General features: G+C 32.4%; 6 protein-coding genes across 6 annotated transcripts; 4 read left to right on the top strand and 2 right to left on the bottom strand.

The window, feature by feature from the left end:
* The first annotated feature begins 265 nt into the window (after positions 1-265).
* On the top strand, positions 266-1,400 carry LOC148173853 (brachyurin-like). Its single transcript, XM_088035675.1, has 6 exons — positions 266-347; positions 394-544; positions 592-752; positions 804-890; positions 936-1,075; positions 1,124-1,400. The coding sequence occupies exons 1-6, from the start codon at positions 281-283 to the stop codon at positions 1,286-1,288; spliced, it is 771 nt and encodes a 256-aa protein (XP_087891801.1). The 5' UTR covers positions 266-280; the 3' UTR covers positions 1,289-1,400.
* Positions 1,401-3,504: 2,104 nt separating this feature from the next.
* LOC148173852 (brachyurin-like) lies at positions 3,505-4,506 on the bottom strand. Its single transcript, XM_088035674.1, has 6 exons — positions 4,443-4,506; positions 4,260-4,398; positions 4,036-4,202; positions 3,904-3,990; positions 3,717-3,859; positions 3,505-3,669 (listed from the first exon to the last, which is right to left on the bottom strand). Exons 1-6 carry the CDS (start codon positions 4,504-4,506, stop codon positions 3,505-3,507), a joined length of 765 nt encoding a protein of 254 aa, XP_087891800.1.
* A 2,726-nt stretch (positions 4,507-7,232) lies between these two features.
* On the top strand, positions 7,233-8,351 carry LOC148173851 (brachyurin-like). Its single transcript, XM_088035630.1, has 6 exons — positions 7,233-7,358; positions 7,406-7,556; positions 7,606-7,772; positions 7,822-7,908; positions 7,957-8,096; positions 8,143-8,351. The coding sequence occupies exons 1-6, from the start codon at positions 7,292-7,294 to the stop codon at positions 8,314-8,316; spliced, it is 786 nt and encodes a 261-aa protein (XP_087891756.1). The 5' UTR covers positions 7,233-7,291; the 3' UTR covers positions 8,317-8,351.
* A 3,649-nt stretch (positions 8,352-12,000) lies between these two features.
* Positions 12,001-13,399, top strand: LOC148173850 (brachyurin-like). The gene is made up of 5 exons (XM_088035673.1): positions 12,001-12,194; positions 12,247-12,397; positions 12,445-12,571; positions 12,772-12,939; positions 12,990-13,399. Exons 1-5 carry the CDS (start codon positions 12,128-12,130, stop codon positions 13,155-13,157), a joined length of 681 nt encoding a protein of 226 aa, XP_087891799.1. The 5' UTR covers positions 12,001-12,127; the 3' UTR covers positions 13,158-13,399.
* Positions 13,400-16,852: 3,453 nt separating this feature from the next.
* On the bottom strand, positions 16,853-17,861 carry LOC148173849 (brachyurin-like). The gene is made up of 6 exons (XM_088035672.1): positions 17,795-17,861; positions 17,598-17,748; positions 17,386-17,552; positions 17,250-17,336; positions 17,063-17,202; positions 16,853-17,014 (listed from the first exon to the last, which is right to left on the bottom strand). The coding sequence occupies exons 1-6, from the start codon at positions 17,859-17,861 to the stop codon at positions 16,853-16,855; spliced, it is 774 nt and encodes a 257-aa protein (XP_087891798.1).
* A 3,678-nt stretch (positions 17,862-21,539) lies between these two features.
* LOC148173848 (anionic trypsin-like) lies at positions 21,540-21,880 on the top strand. Its single transcript, XM_088035671.1, has 2 exons — positions 21,540-21,653; positions 21,702-21,880. Exons 1-2 carry the CDS (start codon positions 21,599-21,601, stop codon positions 21,878-21,880), a joined length of 234 nt encoding a protein of 77 aa, XP_087891797.1. The 5' UTR covers positions 21,540-21,598.
* The last annotated feature ends 2,581 nt before the right edge of the window (positions 21,881-24,461 follow it).

Below are 24,461 nucleotides of genomic sequence, written 5' to 3'. Positions count from 1 at the left end.
TCCAAATGCGTTAGTAATTAAATATAAAATATTTCAATCGAAGGATGCATTATTTATTATTGCTATTAAGTAAAATTGCGACATATTGGATAAACTGTTGTATGGCATACGTTCAACTATACCTTTCGCAAGCAATATCTACAATAACCCACTTATACCATAAATAACTATTATCAAAAATGTTATCAAAAGTTGATTGGAGCTTAAGAAACGTGATAGACAAAATTTTGCTGGTTACTACTTATGATTTCATCAGTCGTCTAATCTTTGTTAATTCGCAATGAAGCTTACTTTGGTTCTTCTAAGTGTTACAACTTTGCTGCTCATCGAAGCCACCGCCAAACCTGGTACTATCATTGTAGAATTAAAAAATATTTAATTATTTTCATGCAGGTACACGCATTATTGGTGGACAAACTGCTGAACCTAATCAGTTTCCATACGCTGCTGCCATTAGAGTTCAAACAAAAAATGAAACACATTTCTGTAGTGGTGTCCTCACTGATGTTCGTTTCGTGTTGACTTCAGGAAGCTGCATTTATAAGTAATCTCGTTATTCTGTGTTGTCTTGTTTTCTTTATCAAATTTTAGTGGTGTGCACTTTACAATCCAATTAGGGTCCATAACCTTGACAACTCCCGACGAAAACAGAGTTATCGCAGAGTCTTCAGAATTTTATGTTCATCCAGAGTTTGATCCAATGACTCTCCACGCTGATGTGGGACTTATTAAATTTAACGCTAGTCTGTCTGGTAACTACTAAGTTAGATTTGTAAAAGACACACCTAATGGTATGGTTTCAGATAGTATTAAATCTGTTGGTTGGTTGATAGATGATACTAAACCAGGGACAAATTTTACCATTTTGGGGTGGGGTCAAACCACCGATGGTAAGCAAAGAAATTGCAAATTCAATATTAGCCAGTGAGTTCTAGCTTCAGAAGATCTCTCTGAATATCTTCAGTATGCTCAAGTCACCTCAATATCAAATGAAGACTGTAGATCTTACTATGGAGATCAAATTATAGACGGAATGATTTGTGTTGTGGGAAATTCTAATGAAGGCGCCTGCAGTGTAAGAAGAGAGTGGTTTGAGTTTATTCTTTTAACTTTGAGGTTTTAGGGCGATAATGGTGGGCCTTTGATTCAATATTTTGCTGGGGCTTATTCTTTGGTAGGAGTTGCCAGCTTTATCAGTGGAAACGGATGTGAAAGCACCGAGCCTTCTGGCTACACTTCAATTACTCCTTACTACATTTGGATGTGGAACATTATATTAGAGGGCTAAACCGATTTATGACATTTGTTCGATATTTTGTAAATGAGTTATTTATTATATATTAGAGCTGTTTATTACTATCGGTCCACTCATTAAAATATTGGCAGCAGCTCTAATTTAGCAATTTTTATTCGTAATAACAGTTGGCAGCAAAAGTATTTGACCTTGACGCAACTGTGGCGTGCTTAAAGTCCGTTTTTTTTATTAAAAAACCACCAACACCGCACTGTTCCAGCACTTTACAACCGACAACATCGTCGATGGTGACTTTTTGGTGATAAAATCAAATAGGTTATCTGCCTAATTGACAATTTGATTACACAAGACGGCCTTTCAGGCTGTGCCGAGTCTTTTCACTATTAAATCCTTTCATTTGCAATTCAGCAGGCTGTAAAAAAAACATTTTTAACGGAAATACTGCCTAATTTTCAGAAATTTCAAAAATTTGACAACTATTTTCTCACAAAAAATCTCCCTAGGCAACGTTGTCGGTTGTAATGCAGGGGAAGATTGCGGTGGTTTAAAAAAAAGGACTTTAGAAACTAATCGTCTTTCACAACATTGCCAAATCTTGTTAAATCTCTATTAAAATTATTCTTTGGCAACAAATTTTTAATAAGTTATTGTTTAATACCCTCAACCTTTGCAACTTGTTAACCTCAAAAATCGCTACATTCAGTTTTCCCCTAATTTTCTCCCTAAGGAATTGAAAGCCTGATTAACACCCAAAAATTTTCGAAAATTTACACAGGAGAGTGGACTGATACGAATGGGCAGGACTTTAGTAAAGTATTTTGACAGATTTTGATTGCTGTTTTTCAGTTATAATCCCGTATCAAGAACAAAGCTATCAAAAACTGTTAGTAATACTTTTTATTTCGTATGATATATTTCGATGCCATAACACAATAAAAATAAAATAAAATTTTTGTTTTAGATATAGTATTTCTTTGTTTAGCGCAAACACAGACTTGTTCTTTACTATGTAAACTTTCTGAAGATCAAACGAAATATTTCTAGTCTCGATAGCCTGCAGCATGTGTTATGAAACGGAATTTTTGGCACTTTTTTCCATAAAACTCCTAAATCGGTACTTTGATTTTTTATTGTGATACGTAATTATAACAGCTGAAATCTCTACTTTCTAATGATGTGTTAAACAAGTGATTATATCCCCCTTGCTATGTAGAAGTTACATTACCAAAAATATCGAATGAGTTTTAGAAAAAAATAGTATATTAAAGAACGTGTCTTATAATGGCCAATATAAAACAAGTCCTTTATACTATCTGCACCAAAAATTAAATTTTCTAATTCTAAGAGTTTTCGTGTTACACGATTGGTAATGGTTTTGTAACCACGACTTGCCTATTGATTTTCAAATTCAATTTAAAATTTGACATTTATTGGGTTTCACTATCACTGAATTTTAACTTTGCATTCACATCTATTATACATATTTAGGTACAATTATTGTTGGCCGCAAAACACAATTTAATTATATTGATACATTTTTTATTCACGCAGCAATTTATTAAACACGAATCGTAAATGGTGAAATTGACCAAGAACTTGACAGGAAACAGGTGACAGCCAGACTAATTTGTTCTGCCAAATCTTTAAAAACAAAATTTTCTACTTTGAGTTCTCTTATAGATACCTATAAACGACTCCAAATTGAGTACTCTAATGGACCTATTAAAGCGGCAAATTCGAAATCATATCTTTAAAAAAAAAAAAATTATTTGAATTCTGCAAAATAGTAATTTGAATCACAAGTCCGGAAATTGCTGTTTTGGAAGTCTGAGTGAAATTGCGGAGCTGAGTTGCAGCAACACAAACATTTCTAAAAGCATTTTTGTCGGTTACTGCCTAAGTTCAAGTAAAGATACAAAAAATGAATTTTCAGTGACATTCACTTTCCAATAGATTAGCGAAGACTTGTGTTTAATAGTCACTAATTGTGTTTCTCAAAAAAAATAATAATTCATGTCAAAGATTTCCACCCTCTAATGTTTTTAGTCAGTATTAGCATTAATAGTAGATTACAAATCAAATTTAGAAAAGTGTCATTTTACTAAACGAGTTTGCCTGTCCCATTATTACAGTACTAATTTTCTATTTTTTTATTCTTTTTTTTTGTGTTCGCTGATGATGCTGTAGTCACGTGCTTTGCCGGTTCACCGGTCATATTCGGTTATCTTTATTTATTAACAGAGGTCGGTTTACCCGGCGTCCATGGTATTAGTAAGCCACACAAAGTACGGAGCAGTTCTTGTAAATCCTGAAGGATCAGTACTCTCACATCCATTTCCACTGACAAAACTTGCAACTCCCACCACGTAATATTGACTACGAAAAAAATCAAGAAGTGGACTACCATTATCACCCTAGAAGCCAGAGTTATAGCAAATAACAAATAAATTTATTTCCTTACATGAGTGCATGTGCCCTCATTGTGATTTCCTTCAACGCAAACCATGTTATCATAAGTTTGATTTCCGTAAAATAATTTACATTCTTCGTTTGTCAGAGCTAAAGTTTTTACTTTTTGGAGATGCTCAGAAAGACCAGATCCGGCTGAAAACATGATTACACCCACCTAAAGGTCATCAATTACTTACAATCACTGGTTTGACCCCATCCAATTACTGTCAATTCTTTACCATCTGGAAGAGTACCCACAATAAAGTTCGCATTTTTAAGATAATCTGAAACTAAAAGTCAAATTGGTTATTGGTGCTCAAAATTCAAACCATTGTAAGTAACATTCATTCTTAATTTAATGAGACCGATGTCATTTTCAAGTGTTAAAAGATTGAATTCTGGATGAATCACATATTCGGATGTAGCTACTGTCACTCTGTTTTCATCAGGAATAGTTAGAGTGTGAGATCCCAACTGAATTGTGAAAAGAGTCGCACTGAAATGTCAATCTCTTAAAAGTGAGTTTTCATTTTAAAGATTTACTTATAAACACAAGTTCCTGAAGTTAGTACCCATTGAGGGCGCATAAGGACACCACCACAGAAGTGTGCTGTCTGGCGTTTGAACAGTTATAGCAACACCAAAAGCAATCTTACCGGTTATAACGCCAGTGCCGCCAATGACTCGCGAATCTGCAGAAAAGCGAATTATGTTTGTTAATAAGTTTTTGACGTACCAGATTTCGTGTTGACTCCAACAAAAAGCAGACAAGCTGCAGCGATAAGAAGAATGGTGTTCATTTTTATCGTGTGTGGAAACAAAGCATTGCTAAGATATCTCTGGCTAAACTTTATAGATTTATAGATAGATTATGAGTAGATATAAAAAATTTACCATCATAAATTGATAAATTTCTCCTCTACTCTAAATGCTACATTTTTTTTTATACAGGAAACATAATTAAATGAATCTTTACGGAATATTTGCCAGCTTCATAGCTGTGTGTTGTGTCATTGCCAAGCCTGGTAGCTATGTAAAACATTTCATTAATTGGAAGAATTTTCATGTATGACTGACAAAACCACCATTTTTTATCAAGATTCAACGGCTGAATCGCGAAAAAAACGGCTGAAATCAGCACAAAATTAGCAAATTCTTTGAGAAATCCACTTATTTTGATGCTAAACGACGATTTCTGGCAGACTTTCGCCGTTTTCTGGCTGGGATTCGCAAAGAAGAACTTGAAATTTACAAAACCACAAGTTTTTATCAAAATTCAACGGCTAAATCGCGAGAAAACGGCTGAAATCAGCACAAAATTAGCAAATTCTTAGAGAAATCCACTTATTTTAATCCTAAACGACGATTTCTAGCAGATTTTCGCCGTTTTCTGGCTGGGATTCGCAAAGAAGAGCTCGTAATTTACAAAACCACCAGTTTTTATCAAGATTCAACGGCTGAATCGCGAGAAAACGGCTGAAATCTGCACAAAATCAGCAAATTCTTAGAGAAATCCGCTTATTTCGATGCTCAACGACGATTTTTAGCAAATTCTCGCCGTTTTCTGGCTCTACTTTTGATCCAGATTTTGCTCCACTTGTAGCCGATGTCGGCGTCATTAAATTAAAAAATTATTTTACTTACACCGGTAATTTATCGCGCTCGAAATACATACTTTATTAAAAAAAATTTCAGATTACCTTAAAAATGGAAATTTTCTCTAATAGACGACACTCCTTCTGGTACCCAAGTTTTATCTTCGTTTGGGGTCAAACCAGCGACTGTGAGTCTGTTTCTCAATTTTGTTAATTAAATTGCATCACAATGTTTTGGCTGAGTCCGGTTTTTCTGAACAGCTTCAAATCGCTAATGTGTCAGCTTTGTCTAGCAATGAATGCAAATTTTTGTTATGATGTTATGGATTCAGTTCTACTTATCGAATTTTTTTTTCTATTAAATAAAATTTAAAGTTTTACACTTTTTTGTTATATTCAGATTGTCCAGTGTTTTTATTCATTAGATTCAAATTTTTGATACTGATACAATTATTGAAAAACAAGATTTAAAAAAATCTTGTGGATCGCGTTGCCGTATTTGACATTCTTAAAACTTAAGTGCTTCTTTAATCTTTAGGGTTCTCAAGTATTTGAAATGCTTGAGATGTTCTCAGGAGTTCTAAGATTTTTATGATTTACAGATTTTCAGAGATATTTTCATTAAATTCTTTCTTTTTTGGGCTTCTCTAAATCTACAAAACCACCAATTTTTATCAAGATTCAACGGCTGATTTGCAAGAAAACAGCCGAAATCTGCACGAAATCATCAAAATTCTTAGAAAAATCCGCTTATTTCGATGCTAAACGACGATTTCTCGCTGATTCTCGTCGGTTTTTGGCTTGGATTTGCAAATAAGAGCTAAAAATCTACAAAACCATCAATTTTTATTAATATTCAACGGCTAAATTGCAAGAAAACAGCAGAAATTTGCACGAAATCATCAAAATTCTTAGAAAAATCCGCATATTTCGATGCTAAACGACGATTTCTCGCTGATTTTCGCCGTTTTTTGTCTTGGATGCGCAAAGAAGAGCTCGAAATCTACAAAACCACTAATTCTTAACAAGATTCACGGCTAAATTGCGAGAAATCAGCAGAAATCTGCACAAAAACATTAAAATTCTTAGAGAAATCCGCTTATTTCGATGCTAAACGACGATTTCTCGCTGATTCTCGTCGTTTTCTGGCTTGGATTCGCAAAGAAGAGCTCGAAATCTACAAAACCACCAATTTTTATCAAGATTCAACGGCTGAATGCAAGAAAACAGCAGAAATCTGCACGAAACCATCAAAATTCTTAGAGAAATCCGCTTATTTCTATGCTAAACGACGATTTCTCGCTGATTCTCGCCGTTTTCTGGCTTGGATTCGTAAAAAAGAGCTCGAAATCTACAAAACCACCAATTTTAATCAAGATTACACGTATTTTATAGATTCTGTATATTTTTTCTGTTTCAAACGTTTAAAGTCCCGCATTTCCAATTTTTTTCAACGCTCAGCTTTTCCTGATTTTTTTTTATTTCGATTCTTTACATTCATATCTTTCTTTCAACTTTCTTTGCTTTTTTCACTATCTAGGTGAGATAATAATTTGGATCGGAATTATTCGGACAACTCGTCATTATGATCAACTTAAATTCTTCTTCTTGATCAGCAGCAGCCTGCCTTTTTCTTCTTCATTTTTGTATCCGAATAATTCTTCTTTTCATTTTACCTAAAATCTACAATCTGTTTTTGTGGTCTTTTCTACAGCGATATTTAATTTCTCTTGCATCTATTCCAAACTGCTTTATCATCATTCTTTGTTTCTTAGTTATTATTATCATTACTTTATATACTTACCTAAACTGCACCTTCATAAAATACCATATTTACGTTATCAATCAAGTAGTTCTATGAAGTTGCAGATAAAATTAATGATCACGCAATAAAAAATGATATTTGATCTCATAAATCAATAAAACCTCATTCGGTTATATTAAATACCACCTTAGAAGCCGTTATAAACATTTCAATCGCTTTCCAACAATGAAATTTCACGTGATTTTCGCATGTCTAACGACTTTTCTGTTTGCTGAAATAACCGCGAAACCTGGTAGCTATCATACACCAAGTTTTATTACAATAAATTTTTTTTCGTAGATTTGCGAGTTATTGGCGGTCAAGATGCCGCCGCCGGTGAGTATCCTTTCGCTGCCGCCATAACCGTCCAAACACCAGACAGCAGACATTTCTGTGGAGGCGCCCTTATGCGCCAAAACTGGGTGCTTACATCTGGAACTTGCGTTTACAAGTAAATCGATGCAAAAAAATTGAATAAGTTTTGATGTTATTTTTTTCAGTGCAACTCTTTTTACTATACAACTAGGATCATCAACTCTTACAACTGCTGATGAAAATAGAGTTACAGTTGCCAGTTCTGAGTATGTTCTTCATCCGGATTTCGATCCATTAACACTCGAAGCTGATATTGGTCTTATAAAATTAAGAATGAATGTCACTTATACTGGTGTGTATTTTATAGGACAGGCAAAGAAAAACAGTGAGATCTTTTTCAGATTTTCTCCAAAATGGTAATTTCCTTGTGGGCAACATTAAGGATCGCACGGAAGTTTTAATTCTTGGATGGGGTCAAACCAGCGACTGTAAGCATTTCATTCTTTTTTATCAGGAATTGTTTAGTACCGTTTTAGCTAAACCTGAACTTTCTGAGCATCTTCAAGTCGTCAACGCCTTGGCTTTAACTAACGAGGAATGTAAATTGTATTATGGAAGTCAAGTTAAAGACAACATGGTTTGCATTGAGGGAAACTACAATGAAGGAACGTGCACTGTATGGTAGCCTCAGAAATAATATCCAGTTTTGACAATGATTTTAGGGCGACAATGGAAGTCCTCTCCTCCAAAAATCAGGAGTTAGATATTTGATTGTAGCAGTTGCCAGTTTTGTGAGTGGGAATGGATGTGAAAGTACCGATCCTTCTGGATATACAAGAATTACGCCTTATTTTGTTTGGATACGAAACACCATGGATGGAAAAGACACTATTTGAAAACGAGATGAAATAAAATGTTGAAACGAGCAGATTTTACAATCCAGTAGTGTTTTTGTTCATTTTCATAGTGAGTTTCTCATTTGGTACTAATTATCGCACTCTTTGGATTAACCGATCTTCCCAATTGGACGGATGAATGGCTTTGAACTGATAAAGTTAGCCATAAAAAAGAGGATGAAAGGATTATGAATTTATTTATGATTAGAAGTTACTCGGGCGTCAACAGATGGCTCAAAAAAAATTAAAAGCTGTAAGGCTTTATTTGTAACCAATCAGAGATCAATTTGCAAAGGAGAATTTTAAATCAAAGTCATTCTAGGAAATTCTTTGATTAATATCAGACTGACAGTTATAACTTTATACCAGTGGCGTAGTTGGTTTTTAATTGTGAAAATAAACTTATTTGCTGCATAATACGGCCATCGTTATTACGGCCGTAACATTCAAAATTATCATTATTTTAAACATTTATAAAAAATTTGTTGTTTTTTCGATATTTAAACAAAATTGCAGAACTTTTTCTTCCTATTATTGACGCCACTGATTTCAGCGACAAGTTATTTGTTTGGTCGAAAGGCTATATGAATTATGCTTTTTATGGGCTTTATAGCATTTGCAACAAGTTGCTTCTTGCTGGTAAAGCAAAGTAACTAAACATTTGTTAACTGTTACCGAATTTTGTTTAGTTGGACTAAATTTAGTTTAATTATTAATACAATATCAACTGGTTGTTAATAAGTGTCTATTATTGTCAATTTTTCAGCGTAACTTTTAATGTAAATTATTTTCAAATAAACATGCGCATGTTAAAGTCAAATTTCTTTTGTTTTCAGATAATAAAGTATTATTTTGTGGAGTTAAACATAACGATATATTATTGATAATAAAAATGAGATTGCTTTCTTGTTTTTTTGTAAATTCCCGATAATTTTGATCAACATTTTGCCAACGAATCAATAATAATAATTTATTTTTTAGATAAAATATATAGGGTATTCCACACCAAATTGACCACTTTTGACTCCGACCCTTATCGATTTGACTGAAAGTTTTTCATGTTTTTCTACCCGATAAAAAACAGTTCTCAGATTTTTTTACCCAATCCAAAGAAAGTTATGAATTTTTCCAAAAAATGCTATTTTTATTTTCTAGAACTTTTTCAAAAATAACTTATCGAAACAATTTTTTTTAATTTTTTGTTTTGAAATGTATTTTTCAGAAAAAAATTAAAAAAAAAAGAAAAAATTTCAGAAAATTAAAATGATAAATTTAATGAAACTTTTGCAATTTTTTTATTTCTTAAAGAAAACTACAATTAATTTTGCGATTATTTCCGCATATCCGAGAATGAGTCGATTTTTTTTCTATTTTTTTTATTTAATTGAGTTTAATTTAAACAAAATATTTTTGTTTTTTTTTTTCTAAATGCTTTGTTTATGCAGTAAAATGAATGCGATTAAACGATTTTACAGGATTATACAAGTGTCCCAGAACTTGTGACCCAGAGAAAAAAGACTTATGGAGGCAACAATTCTGAACCAAAATTTTGAAAGAATTTTTTTGCTCAATAAATAATCTAGTTAAGACGACAAAAAGGTAGCCAATTCCGAAGCAGATTAATAATTACAAATCGGTAACTATGGACACATACTATCATCCATTGGTCAGACGAAAATTACTCTATCGTTGCCTAGGCTATTTTACTCCATCTCTAGAATAAGCTTCCGCGATTGGTTCTTAATTTTTTATCCTTTCTTAAATAATACTAAACTTAATTAATTTTTGTTTTGAAATTTACCATGAAATTTACGTATTGCTATCGGCACCCTTCCTTCCTCTATGGGTCATGAGTTCTGGGACATCTTTATACGCAATTAACAGAGAGAAAGGGCTTATGGAGGCAACAATTCTGAACAAAAAATTTTGGAACCATAATTATTTAACTCAAAAAATAACCGAGATAAGACAAAAAAACTGTAGCCAATCCCGAAGCCGAACAGAATTTGAAAATTGGTAACTATGGACACATACTATCATCCATTGGTCAGTTAAACATTAGACTCTCGTTGCCTAGGAAATTGGGATGGCCATTTACTCCACTTCTCGAATAAGCTTTTGGGATTGGTTGTTAACTTTTTATTAGTTCTCGAATACTAATAAACTTAGTCAATTTTTGTTTTGAAATTTACCATCTGAATTGCTGTCGGCACCCTCTCTTGCTCTCTGGGGCGCGAGTTCTGGGACACCCTGTATAATGACTCGGTTTTATGTTGGATATAATTAACATACAATGATTTTTTTTAAATAATGCACCAAATTATTTATTAGTTTCTTTTGTGACGTTTATACAGGTGTGTCGTAAGTCGCGGATAAACTTGACGAATTATAAAGGCCGGCCTTAAAAAACATAAAAACGTGGTTTTTGTTCTTATATCAGTTTCACTTCTTAAGATAGAAGCAATTGTAACAAGCAGATAAATACCTTTTTATTAGGAAATTCAGTAAACTTTAAAGAAAGCTGTAACCATAATAATGAAGTTTTAAAGCATTTGCAACGAATGCAACCAATTTAAATAATCAAAACGTCTTTACCATTAGGTATTGAAAATGTTAAATTTGAAACAAAGGTTTATACAACATGGCAACACCGTATAATCACATCTTTGTTAAAAACGTATGAAACTACGGAAACTACAAAATTTGATTTACAATAGTCAATGAAGTTGACTTTTGTTAGGTTTTCATTTGTTTGTTTGCAACTTTCTGCAAACGAGTCTTGTGCAATGTTCCTAGTACTTGGAAGGATGAAAGAAGGCGCCCATGAGTGGAAATACTATGTCCTCTTCAGTTAAACCATCTCAGAAATCAAAGCAAAATTAATTTAAACCCATTCCTTTTCACAATATGGATTTTTTTCAATGGAAAAACTTGGCAATGCTGCTCAACCTTTTCTAATAAAATTTTAGATTCGATAGTCTCCGTAACTAAGAAAGTAATACTTAGAGCTTCACAATGTTACAACATTGAAAAATTTTCTACAAAGCCAAGAAATGGTATTTATAAACAATTAAGAAACTTGGTTTAAAGCACTTTTTAATCTTTTTTTTAACACGGGAAATCATTAACTGTAAAAAATGTTATCTCCAACAATAAAATTGTTATAAAAAATGTATCAAAAGAGTGTGATCGTTTATAAAAAAAAGCTTCTATCTTAGTTAAAAAGCACAAATTTCGTTTTGGTTTTTAATTTTGGGCTCAGGAAAGAAATAGCTGCAGCATGATAGGTGCATGGGCGATTTTTTTCATCTCCCTGTATATTAATTTAATTTTAATAAATTTGTTAATTTAGAACAATTCTCCTCTAAATTCTATCATAGCAATTTCTTATCGTTTAAGAAATCGGCTATTACTACAATTATAAAACACCTTAAGTTATAATAAAAGTTTAACCATAAAAAGTAGCATATTAACTGCTAACAAACATTTATTTATGTCTTTTAACAAATGCAATATTTGGATGTATCTTACATTTAATCAGCCATATATCAATACATAATTTATTAACATAAAACAAATTTTGTTAAATATAAATAAATACTTTTCACAGTGTCACTTTAAAAATACATCCAGTAAATTGCATGTCTTCTGATTTTAAATTCCAAGCTCGTTTTGTCTTAGTCTAACGATGCAGATTAATTTATACCTTAATCCAATACTCTATGATGACATAGCATTTTAGAACCATAAACGATTAGAACAAATTCTAGTAGATAAGCCTTATCGTCACTGTTTAGTCTACTCTGTAATAATGAAAATCGAGCTAACTTTTTTTATTTGTGCCTCTTTCTTGCTTTGTGAAGTAACCGCTAAACATGGTGAGTGAACAATGCGGCTCATACAAAATATCTCCATTCATTCTTACTTAAGGTTCACGAATCATTGGAGGAACAGATGCCAGAACCGGACAGTTTCCCTTCGCCGCAGCGATTTACGTACAGACAGAAGACAGCAGACATTTCTGTGGAGGAGCTCTCATGCGACCTCAGTGGGTACTTACGTCAGCGACGTGTATCTACAAGTAAGTCTTTAAATAAATCAAAAATTGTGTCTTAACCAACATTGTAGTGCTACTCTTTTCACAATTCAATTAGGATCCACAAGTTTGACAACTCCTGATGATAACAGATTGACTGTAGTGTCCTCTGAGTATATTGTTCATCCGGAGTATAATCCTCTAACACTGGAAGCGGACGTTGGTCGTTAAGAACGAATGTGACTAATACAGGTTTTAGTTAAATTAGATATGAGCAGTCAAAAAAAATCTGAATTTTCCTTTCAGATTACCTTCACACTGCCGAGTTTAATGTAGATTCTTTACCAAAAGCAACAGAAGTTCTCGTTTTGGGGTGGGGACAAACCAGCGACTGTAAGTATGTAAAATACCTACATTAGTGTATTGTTCTAAACGTGTCGACTTTAGCTGACGCTGGACTTTCCGAACACCTTCAATATGTCAATACACTTGCTTTGTCAATAGAAGAATGTCGATTGGTTTATGGAAATCAGGTAACCGATAACATGGTTTGTGTCGAAGGGAACTACAATGAAGGAACCTGCACTGTAAGAAACCCTAAACTCTGAATGGTACCTTAAGTAAGACCAAATTTTAGGGTGATAATGGTAGCCCATTGCTTCAAGTCTTTGGTGGTATTTTATACTATGTAGTGGGAATTGCAAGTTTTGTTAGTGGCAATGGATGTGAAAGTACTGATCCTTCTGGTTATACTAGAACTACTCCTTATTACTACTGGATTCGAGACACCATGGCTACTATGTAACAGATTAGAAGTTTTAGAATTGATGTAAATGACTAGGTGTAGGTACCTAATAAATTTAAAGTCAAAATAAAGCAAATTTATAAGTCTGTTTAATCTTGAAAATAGCCAAATCGATTTAGGCCCTTTAGATTTTGAGATACAAATTTATAATGAAAATCAACGTAAACGTACTAATCTGTGTGCTTTAATTTCTTAGTAAAGTAGAGACTAAATTAGGTAATTAATTCAAGAAACATATAGAGTAAAACAACAAAATAAAACTTCTTTTAGATAGAGATAGGAGAATTATCGGTGGATCAGCTGCTCGAGCTGAACAATTTCCAATTGCTGTTCAGACGACAGCAGACTTCTCTGTGGAGGTGTGCTAATAGAACCGCAATGGGTTCTAACTTCAGCAATTCAGCCGTTGAATCTTGATAAAAAATAGATTTTGAGTTTTTTTTTGCAATTCAGAAAAGAGCGAGAATAAGCAAGAAATCGTCGTTTAACATCGAAATAAGCGGATTTCTCTAAGAATTTTGATGATTTCTTGCAGATTTCGCTGTTTTCTCGCTATTCAACCGATAAATCTTGATCAATATTGGTGTTTTTGTAGATTTCGAGCTCTTCTTTACAAATCCAAGCCAGAAAACGGCGAAAATCAGCGAGAAATCGTCGTTTAGCATCGAAATAAGCGGATTTCTCTAAGAATTTTGATGATTTCGTGCAGATTTCTGCTGTTTTCTTGCAATTCAGCCGTAGAATATTGATAAAAATTGGTGGTTTTGTAGATTTCGAGCACTGTTTTGCGAATCCAAGCTATAAAACAGCGAGAATCAGCAAGAAATCGTCATTTAGCATCGAAATAACCGAATTTCTCTAAGACTTTTGATGATTTTGTGCAGATTTCAGCTGTTGCCTCGCGATTCAGCCGTTGAATCTTGATAACAATTGGTGGTTTTGTAGATTTCGAGCTCTTTTTTGCAAATCCACGGCAGAAATCGGCGAGAATCAGCGAGAAATCGTCGTTTAGCATCGAAATAACCGAATTTCTCTAAGAATTTTGATGATTTTGTGCAGATTTCAGCTGTGTACAATAAGTGAGTATTTTATAAAGAAAATTTTTCTATTTTGATTATTTCGTGCTACTCTTTTCACGGATCAAGTGGGATCGACAACTTTAACCCTTGTTGATGAAAATACTGTTGCCTTCTTTGAATATGTTATTCATCCTGACTTTAATTCTTTAAGACTTGAAAATTATATCGGCCTTATTAAATTAAAATTGAATGTAACTTACTCAGGTAAGTGGGAGGTCTAGTAAAAACGATTTAATTTTAATATTTTAAGTTTAGATTATATTGGCTTTTTTTAATTTCGGCACTGTAGAAGAAGAAGAAGAAGTCGTAATTATAGGATGGGGCCAAACCAGTGACTGTAAGTATCACCATTCTGCATTTTAGTAAAGTCAAAAACGCTTTAGTTGATGCTGGACCTTCTGAGCACCTCCAATTCGTTGACGTAACAAGCTTAAGTAACGAAGAGTGCAAATTGTATTATGAAAACCAAATTAGTGTTGAAGAAAATTACAACACCAAAAAGAAAAAAAAATGTAACATGTGATTTTAAAACTGCAATGAAATTTTGAAGAATATATACCTTGTTCTAAAGTTTTCTGTTTTTCTTGTACGCCCCTGCGAGAGACTTCAAATTAACGAGAGTTCGGGAGAAAAAAATTCAAATTATAGAGTTTTGCACAGTGATCAATTTAGCAGAGCAAAAATCAAAAATTGAAAGTAGTTATACTAAAGCGATTTCACTGGCGATAAAAGCAGAACTATTTCTTGGAATTAAAAACTTGATTCACAGTTTCAAATAATCCTCAATTCACTTCCACACGTGCATTTGAACAACGTGGTTTTAGTTGAGGGTATTCTAACACCAATAATTTTTATTTTTAAAATGACCGCTCGTTTCGGATGTAAGTAACCTCTGTTAAAATATTATAGTTTGGCATGTTTTTTTAACATTTCCTTTAATAACAATGTTTGTTTCTTACAATAAACAACAAAAGAAAATTATATTTTGTTTGTAAAACGAAAAACAATTTAAGTTAAAACTTTAAAAATCCGCACGTGTTCGATTAGATCTTTTTATGAGCATATTTATTGGTTTATGAAGTACATTCGCCACTTGAGGTTTTTAATATTTGAAAACAAATAAGATCCCTTGAGCACAAAAATTAAGCTTTTTACGCATTTTTACAGCAACGGTTTATATCCAACTGATAGCAAAATTATATTGAAACTAAAAAATAACGGCAAAAGTTTCACCAGCAAGGTTCAATCAAAATGGATCAAATCGGGTCGATTACTTGAAAAATTTTTAAATGCGGAATCCGAATGGCTGAGGCAGATATTATACAGGCAGCTGAATTACCAATTGGAAAACTTTCTGAAGAAGCAGTGAAAGCGAGGAATAAAGATTTAAGAAGATATAGGCAAGACAACACAAAAAAATTTTTCATGCGTTGCTCTACTCTTCGGAAATAGTTATAGGTATCTGCAAAGTCACAGTCAAATCAGAAATTACCATCCAAAAAAATTAAACCAATGTTTTTCAATAAAATAAATTTATTGTTAAATGTCCCCATTTCTGCAGGTGAATTAGAAAGTGAGTCTGATGAATCAGATAATAAACACTCCGATAATTAAAATTTTATTAATTTAATACTTAATAATAGATTAATTTTGCATTTGAATTTTAAATATAAATTTTATTTGTTAAAAAAAAACATTAAATAAAATGTTTAATTTGTTTATATCTATTATTATTTTAATAGGAATCACAAATTCTGTAAATTCGAATGATTGCTTGTTAAACATTCTAGTATCATGAAAATATACGTAACTAGGATTAGTTTGGATGAGAGCTAATAAATACACTCTCCAGTTATTTTGGAGGGTTGGAGACAAATGTATTGGTTTTCCGCATGATTCCGCATGATATGTTAAAATTCAAACTTTTAATAATTATTTTAAGAAAAACAACAAAATTTAATAATGGTTGATTTTTGCGTTTCTAAATTGACGAAATCTATCACTGTATGTTGACGGGAAAAAAGTTCTCGATTTTACTTCAAATTGACAAGGGAGCCAAAATACGTTGAAATTTTTCAATTTATCGAGAGAAATTGAGGGGACCGGGAAAAAAGTTTAAATCATCGAAAGTCTACTGTATATTGAAATTGAAGCTTTTACACTACAAAATGAATTGTTTTTTAGATGTCACTTTGAACTAACGGGTACAGTCTATCAGAGCGAAAATCAATAATTCCTCTAATCCTACAATTAACGTTTAAATATTTTTATGATCCATTTATGGTTGTTTCTTTGCTTACTACTTTCTTATTTCATTGTTCCCAATTTTTCTAAGACAAACCAGTTTTATGAAAGGGGTATCCGTGGTCTAAGAGGGTAGCCGAGTTTGAAAAGAAAGTAATAAAAATGTCTTGCAGTTAATGTCCCGCTATGAAGAGATTATTCACTTTTCTTCGGCCACCAGGAAAAGGGATGTAATAAAAAAAAAATAAAATTGAGTAAAGGTTTTAAAGTGTTCATTAAAAGTTGATATATTATCTAACAAGTTCTACTTTTAATAAATTAAGATAAATAAAAATATTTTTTTGATCCCTTCATTTAGAACTATCGTCGGAATTAATTCATGATGCTAACAATCCATTCGAAATACGGACTAGTTCTCGTATAGCCGGAAGGATCAGTGCTTTCGCATCCATTACCACTTATAAAACTGGCAATTCCATACATGGAGTAATCATCCCCTCCATGATATACAAGTAGTGGACTACCAGTATCGCCCTAAAATGGCTCATTGATAAAAATTTACACTCATATTCTGATGTTTACAATGCATGATCCTTCGTTGTAATTTCCTTCAACACACGCCATGTTCTCACTGATTTGGTTTCCATAATACATTTTGCATTCTTCGTTACTCAAACCTTTGACGTCAACGTACTGGAGGTGCTCTGACAGTCCAGCATCAGCTAATATTTTCAATTAGTTACTTTTAAAAGAGGATTTGGATACATACAATCGCTAGTCTGACCCCATCCTATAACCACGACATCTTCCCCGTCTTCTACAGTGCCCAAATTAAAAGAAGCTTCGCCAATATACTCTAAAATTTTAATTCATTTAGTATTAATTTTACAATTTAAGTCACCTACCTGTGTAATCTACAGTCATTCTTAATTTAATAAGCCCGACATCTGCTTCCAGGGTTAAAGGGTTGTAGTTAGGATGAACAAAATATTCAGACGAGGCAACTGTTACCCTGTTTTCATCAACAAGAGTTAAACTTGTCGATCCCAGTTGAATAGTAAAAAGAGTTGCACTAAACCAACTTATTAAAAATAGTTTCTTTTTTTACTTTACTTACTTGTAGACACAGGTCGCTGAAGTTAACACCCATTGGGGTTCCACCAAGACACCTCCACAGAAATGTTTGCTATCTGCTGTCTGAATATAAATGGCTGCCGCGGATGGAAATTGACCAGCTCGAGCCGTTGTTCCACCGATAATTTTAGCATCTAAAAACAGTATCTCGTGTTCTAGTTCAAGTTTTAGAGTTTATACCAGGTTTGGCCTCTACTTTGGTGAGAAGCAAAAGAACCCCAATTGTTAAATTTACGAAGATTTTCATCGTTAATATCTGGACGACAACGTCGTGTGAACTCTCTACTTCACATATATACAGATGAGAAGTATTTTATGATTGACGTCTTTTAGATAAAAATTATGTAACATTTTGTACAATTGGTTTTATAAAAAATTAAACAAAATAATTTTTATCATGTAATGCGGACAACTAATGCCAACCAAATTCAAGCTCAGTAGCGGCGATTAACTCAATTTTTTTTTATGAAGTTCTTTAAATATCGTAAGTGTTTGTCTTAATGTTTTTGCCTCGCTGTTTAAAGTCCGTAACAAATACTTTCAAAAATATTGAAAAAGTGACACTACAGTACGACCTCGAATATCCGGGCAGGCCGGGTTAGTCAATTAATTATATTAATCTTGTATTTCGAAAAATTCTATATATTTGTTCTGTTTTAAATGAGCACTAATTGTTTAGCATTGCTCTGAGAATAAAATAAGCAAGATATCGACCGAATTAGACTTAGAAACCTGATTTTCTCGAAAAATTTGAAAATTTAAACTCGGAATATGTAATATACGATTCTTATTGACAATATGGCGAGTAAAACATCTGTTATAATGTAATGTATCTGTTATAAATTCGAAGAAACTTCTTAAACTTCTGAAGTTTAATAATGAAGTAATAAAACTCCCTCTGTTCCAAAATTCGATTTTACTTTTTCTAAAAGTTATTGATATTATGCAGATAAATGAATTAATTCCTTTAATTTAAGCACAAAAAAAAATATTTTAGTAGGTTGCTGCAACTTTTTTTTTGACGTAAACAGGTAAAAATGTTTAATTGTTAATTTTTGTATCGAATGACATTTTATTTAGGCTTTATTGTTTAATTTCCTCACATGAGCAAGAACAAGAACCGATTGCAGGATACATTGTAACGCAATGTAATTTGTTCTGAATCCACAATTAATAATATCGATCGAGTTTCTCTTGTATCATTTGGTTCTTAAACTTGTTAATAATGTTAGTTACATTAGTTAATTTTTAAATGTTTTTATGTTTATGTTTAGGTAGTTGTGAAAATATACGTTAAAATCTCTTTTTTTTTTAAAAGTGGACACTTATTTTGAAACAAATAAAAATCCACAATCCGTCACTTATTTTGGAACAGAGAGAGTAAATACTTATCAAGCAATATAAACAATTACATCTAAAAAGTTGACAGAAAATAACAAAATCAGAGTTTCAATTAATTTTTTTAAAAATGCAAATGCAAAATAGTGAAATAACTTCATTAATATGTAATAAAGTCCGTTTTTTTTAAAAACCACCAACACCGCAATCTTCCCCTGCATTAAAACTGGCAACGTTGCCTAGGGAGATTTTTGGTGAGAAAATGTCAAATTTTTGACATTTTTGAAAATTAGGCAGTGTTTCCGTTAAAAACGTTTTTTTTACAGCCTGTTGGATCGCAAATCAAAGGATTTAATAGTGAAAAGACTCGCCACAGTCTGAAAGGCCGTTATGTGTAATCAAATTGTCAATTAGGCAGCTAACCTATTTGATTTTATCACCAAAAAGTCACCAGCGACGACGTTGCCAGTTGTAAAGTGGTGGGAGAGTGCGGTGTTGGTGGTTTTTTAATAAAAAAAACGGGCTTTACAAGTATATTAGTCTATTCTATAACAAGTTTGAAAAAGCCCATATTCTACACAAGTGGATGGTTTGCATACCGGCACATATTTCGGAATAGCTATTTCAAAGAAGATAATAGACTATACTTTTTCTACGACTAACGACCTACGAATAAATTGACATATGACTGACATTTGATAACTAATCCATAATAATTTTGCAACAAGGCACAGATTTGTAATAGTCATAGAAAAACATTGTTACACATCTACAGTTTTGCACAAAAATAGTACAAGTCATTCATTATCACTTTTGACAACCACTTTTTGACAACTTATTTAATGTTTCTTAACGTTACTTGACTTTTCAGTTAGTCACTGAGTTGCTCTTGTGTACTTAGTTAGTTTAATCCTATTTAATAACTTTCTAGAATTGTTTCCTTATATTTTTACAAGAACGAAACACATAACCCTATAAAAACAGTCTATCAGTTAATTTTTTAAAATAAGTACAGTAAAACAATAAAATTTTATCATCTTCTATTAACAATATTTTGGTGTGGTATAATTTGATACATTTCTTAAAACTTAAGAGATTTATTTTAATTTATAGTGGTCTCAATATAGGGGGTGTCCCAGAACTCGCGCCCCAGAGAAAAAGGGCCTATGGAGGCAACAATTCTGAACCAAAATTTTGAAACTATAATTTTTTAACTCAAAAAATAACCGAGATAAGACAAAAAAACTGTAGCCAATCCTGAAGCTGAACAGAATTTGAAAATTGGTAACTATGGACACATACTATCATCCATTGGTCAGATGAATATTAGACTCTCGTTGCCTAGGAAATTGGAATGGCCTTTTACTCCACTTCTCGAATAAGCTTTCAGGATTGGTTATTAATTTTATATCAGTTCTTGAATACTATTAAACTTAGACAATTTTTGTTTTGAAATTTACCATCTGTATTGCTGTCGGCACCCTCCCTTGCTCTATGGGGCGCGAGTTCTGGGACATCCTGTATATTTAAAAACAGCCTGTTTAATAAAAGTGTAATAAGGCACAACATAAAAACTATTATTTACGCTTAAAGAAACATTAAAACAAAATAATAAAAACAAGTGTAAACTGAATGACTTAATTACTAGTTGCTCAATTCTCGATTGGAGTCAATCTGACTAGCCAGGCGGTTGGCATTGATAAAAAAAAGTTACTAAAATAGTCCTGGAAAAGATTATTCCAAGTTCCAAGCATCAGTTATTCAATCCATGCGCTCATCCCTATTTTGATAAATGTCTCTTCTCTTTTGCAAATTTTTAACTAATATTCCCCATAAATTCTCTATATAGGGTGTCTAAAAAATGGCGGAATAACTCTTTAGTACGTTCTTTAGAATGATAAAATCTTTTTCACATTTTAAAGATCCAGTTTGTTCGCTGAATTTAAAAACAATATAAAACGTACATTGTCAAAATAACTTCTAGTAAAACGTAGCGTTATTTTTTATGCACCCAATTGATATTGTTTAATTACTGTTTTATTTGTAACTGATAAAGTGGTAAAGAGATAATCCGTCATTTTTTAAAGACTCTGTAAAATTTAGGTCAAAGCTTGGGTGTCATAAAGTAAGTATACTCGTTTATGTTCAATTAAATCTTCTCAAATTTTCCGTAGAGCAGCACAATTTTCACAAATTATTACTTTGAAATGTAGTATTCAAAATAAATGAGGTGTAATAGATTGTCATTTACGACGTTTAAAGAGAGTAGAAAGTAAAAAAAGGAACGACTTAACAATGGAAAAAAATACGAGTAAGATAAATCTATTATCTACTGTGTAAAATCTTCTTATTGAAAGTTTTACACAGTGACAATTAAATGATATTGACGTCTAAAATTTTATGTCCAAGCTGCAAATCTAAAAAAAATCTTTTAAAAGTACCTGAGTACTATTGTTTCTTTCATCTGATAAATAATTATAGCATTTTATGCCTAATAATTCCATACGTGTTTAGATTGTCATTGTGAGATTAGTTTTGTCAAGTTGTTGATTACTCTATTTTTGTTAAGTTGATTTGATTCGAATCACAAATGATGTGTATTGAGAATTATTCCATTCTTCAAAAAGATTCAAATTGTCATCTGCAATGTGCGCTGATGGAGAAGAAGTTGTAATTATAGGGTGGGGTCAAACCAGTGATAGTAAGTATACGGATTCTCTTTGTTTTGAAATTTGAGGTAAGATTTTAGCTGAACCTGGACTCTCGGAGCATCTCGAATTCGCTGAAGCATCAGCTTTGACTAACAAAGAATGTAAATTGTACTATGGAAATCAAATTACTGAAAACATGCTTTGTGTTGAAGGAAATTACAACGAAGGAATATGCATGGAAAACACTAAATTTATAAGAACTTTCTTAATAAATTGACATTTTTAGGGTGATAATGGTAGTCCACTTCTAAAATATCACGGTGAGAATGATTACTCCATGTATGGAATTGCAAGTTTTGTTAGTGGAAACGGATGTGAAAGTACTGATCCTACAGGATGCACTAGAACCAAACCTTATTTTTTCTATAGATTGTTAACACTGTATCAGGTGGAAGTCTTCTCACAACTCGTATAGTTCGCTTCGCTCACTCGTTTACTACGTTTAGTAAAACTTGACTTTTCTAACGAGGCGCGAATATTGTTTTTTCGCATAAGCCAATATTTTACAACTCGTATAAATTTTTAAATTTGATGTTTTATTTAAGTAGGTGAAAGTTTTCTTGAAAAGTTCACAATGAATTTTATAAATAATCGACCAACAAACATGCCTTTAGATACAAAAAGCTTCTGCGAGTGTGCTGAAATTCAAAAACAGATACGAGAAAACGTACAAACAATTCAGGGGCTAATGTAATGATAATGCTCGCATTTTTTGGTGAACAAGTAAGTTATTTTAAACTAATTTTAGTTTGAATATTTAAAGCAGGGTTGTGTTCTTTTTTCCTTTAGGTTAAGAGCGGTCGCTACCTAGCCCGCTCTTCAGATTTCGTTTTCGGCAATGAGCTGTCACAAAAATGACCAGGCCAGTGCTTAGGTCTAGTAAGCGCCATAAACCAATCAGCTTAACATAATAATTTTTTCAAAGCAAATTGTAGAACCTAGAGATTCACTTTCTTATTTGCTTCTTTAGCATTTAAAAATACCGGAATTTTTTATAAAGTAAGACGCATTTTTTTTTCGTTTTTACATCGCGGAAATAGAGGTGCGTCATATATTTGAGTTATATTATATATGTAATAATGGAAAATAGTGACTGATTGAAGTAACAGGAGAGCACAAAATTGCCTAATTTATATTTTTTAAATTAAAAAAAAAACAAAATTAGTTGGAAAACAAATACATATGTGCTTTTTGTTCAAATGCTTGTGGCTTTAAAAAAGTCTCTGTTGCGTTACGTTCAAAATATGCACATTGATTAAAATTTTACAGAATGAAGATGGCTAATTTATTAGGACTATTTTTTAAATTAAAAAATAAAATTTGTATTGCGAATAATAATTTGTATTGCATAAATCATTGATTAAAACATATATATTTATTAACATACATATAATACAAAAAATATATCAATTTTCCCACATGAGATAATGGCATTCACATGGTTAATAAAATAGCACAACTAATTACATTCAACAAATGAGAATACCTACACATATCTATATGTGTAGGTACCAATTACTAAACAAAAAACGGTAATAAATAAATGTTTAAAGAATTATATCCCGAATCGGCATGTTAGATCGACCAACTCAGGCAATAAACAATTTAAATAAAATGGTCTTAACTTTTCAAACATTGATTGCCAAAACGTAGGGTCTCTTTCAATTACTGCTATCTTTAATTTTTTTGGGCCGAGTCAAACCCCCAAAATACATTGGTTTTTGTTTGTAATTTCGAGCTGTCCTTGTATTTGAAAATACCAATCATGTTTATTATTAATGCTTAGCTTCCCGTTTTGATCTTTCTTGCAAAAAGTAATTTTTTTTGATCAATTGCTTCTTCAAAATCCATTTTTCTTGTATAAATGTTGTTAATAGTCTGCTCATTATAGAAGAGTTGGCTGACCGAAATTGATAAAAATCGAGTCTAAGGCTACAAAACTGACTAATTTATACTCCTATTTTTTAAGTTGAAATAAAATTCGAAATTGGTGTTAGACTAATACAGACAGCTAGACCTCTTGGTTTCGTCAAACTCCTGACCCCCATCATAAATTTTGTGCTTGTGGAGAAGTACTAATTTCTGTGGTTTGCCGGCAATTGCTGGTTGTAAATTACAAAATTTCAGCTTCGATTTAAAATCCAAAATTTTAATAATACTCGCTTAATTATTGGAATATTTTTTAAAACTTAGGACTGTTGTATTCAGAACGACTTGCTTTTCAATCCGATTGGATTCATTTTTGAACAACAACGCAAACCAAAGTTACAGTCTTCAGCCAAAATTGATGCAGTGTAATTACTGTTCCAGGGGTGATATCAATAAAAAAAAGCATGCCGTTTGTAGATAACTACAAGGACAGTATATATTCTAAATTTCAGTTTCCTAGTCCAAACCGTTTTTGAGTTATGATGGATTGCATTGCCCATAAGGATTTTAGGTAGCGACCGCTCTTAAGGCATAGAAGGCTTCAAGTGGTTGACGTACTCAATACTGAAGAGTACGCTTCAGATTAATAAAAATGTCGACATTTCTAAATGCAACAAATTACTGGCTCTTTTGAAACGTCAAAATGACATCTACAAACCTAAAAAATCGAACGTTTTGTCTACGTTCAATCACTACTTCTAAATGCGAACCACATATATTAAACCCAGTTGACATATATGTACCTAGTAAACATTTTATGGCTTAAGTCAAACCACCCTTAGAAATAAAACTGGGTGTTGTAAACTGTAGCCGACAAATGTCTAGATAGAAGATTATAGTTCAGCCAAGTTGGTCTGAGCTACCATAAA

The sequence above is a fragment of the Gnatocerus cornutus genome, chromosome 5 (genome assembly GCF_029298725.1).
Source record: "Gnatocerus cornutus isolate USDA-ARS CGAHR chromosome 5, icGnaCorn1.1, whole genome shotgun sequence".
Classification (NCBI taxonomy): Eukaryota; Metazoa; Arthropoda; class Insecta; order Coleoptera; family Tenebrionidae; genus Gnatocerus; species Gnatocerus cornutus.
Note: the sequence above shows the minus strand (reverse complement) of the source record. Positions and strands in the feature narration are given on the sequence as shown.

Coding starts and splice junctions, on each gene's coding strand:
- LOC148173852 (XM_088035674.1), bottom strand. CDS start 4,506: ATGAACACCATTCTTCTTATCGCTGCAGCTTGTCTGCTTTTTGTTGGA. Junction 4,399..4,442: donor TGGAGTCAACACGAAATCTG/GTACGTCAAAAA, acceptor GCTTTTCTGCAG/ATTCGCGAGTCATTGGCGGC. Junction 3,991..4,035: donor AATGAATGTTACTTACAATG/GTTTGAATTTTG, acceptor TTTTAGTTTCAG/ATTATCTTAAAAATGCGAAC.
- LOC148173849 (XM_088035672.1), bottom strand. CDS start 17,861: ATGAAAATCTTCGTAAATTTAACAATTGGGGTTCTTTTGCTTCTCACC. Junction 17,203..17,249: donor ATGGGGTCAGACTAGCGATT/GTATGTATCCAA, acceptor TGAAAATATTAG/CTGATGCTGGACTGTCAGAG. Junction 17,015..17,062: donor ACAACGAAGGATCATGCATT/GTAAACATCAGA, acceptor GAGCCATTTTAG/GGCGATACTGGTAGTCCACT.
- LOC148173848 (XM_088035671.1), top strand. CDS start 21,599: ATGTGCGCTGATGGAGAAGAAGTTGTAATTATAGGGTGGGGTCAAACC. Junction 21,654..21,701: donor GTGGGGTCAAACCAGTGATA/GTAAGTATACGG, acceptor GTAAGATTTTAG/CTGAACCTGGACTCTCGGAG.
- LOC148173850 (XM_088035673.1), top strand. CDS start 12,128: ATGAAAATCGAGCTAACTTTTTTTATTTGTGCCTCTTTCTTGCTTTGT. Junction 12,195..12,246: donor TGAAGTAACCGCTAAACATG/GTGAGTGAACAA, acceptor TTCTTACTTAAG/GTTCACGAATCATTGGAGGA. Junction 12,398..12,444: donor TCAGCGACGTGTATCTACAA/GTAAGTCTTTAA, acceptor CCAACATTGTAG/TGCTACTCTTTTCACAATTC.
- LOC148173853 (XM_088035675.1), top strand. CDS start 281: ATGAAGCTTACTTTGGTTCTTCTAAGTGTTACAACTTTGCTGCTCATC. Junction 891..935: donor GTGGGGTCAAACCACCGATG/GTAAGCAAAGAA, acceptor AGTGAGTTCTAG/CTTCAGAAGATCTCTCTGAA. Junction 1,076..1,123: donor CTAATGAAGGCGCCTGCAGT/GTAAGAAGAGAG, acceptor TTGAGGTTTTAG/GGCGATAATGGTGGGCCTTT.
- LOC148173851 (XM_088035630.1), top strand. CDS start 7,292: ATGAAATTTCACGTGATTTTCGCATGTCTAACGACTTTTCTGTTTGCT. Junction 7,773..7,821: donor AATGAATGTCACTTATACTG/GTGTGTATTTTA, acceptor GATCTTTTTCAG/ATTTTCTCCAAAATGGTAAT. Junction 8,097..8,142: donor ACAATGAAGGAACGTGCACT/GTATGGTAGCCT, acceptor CAATGATTTTAG/GGCGACAATGGAAGTCCTCT.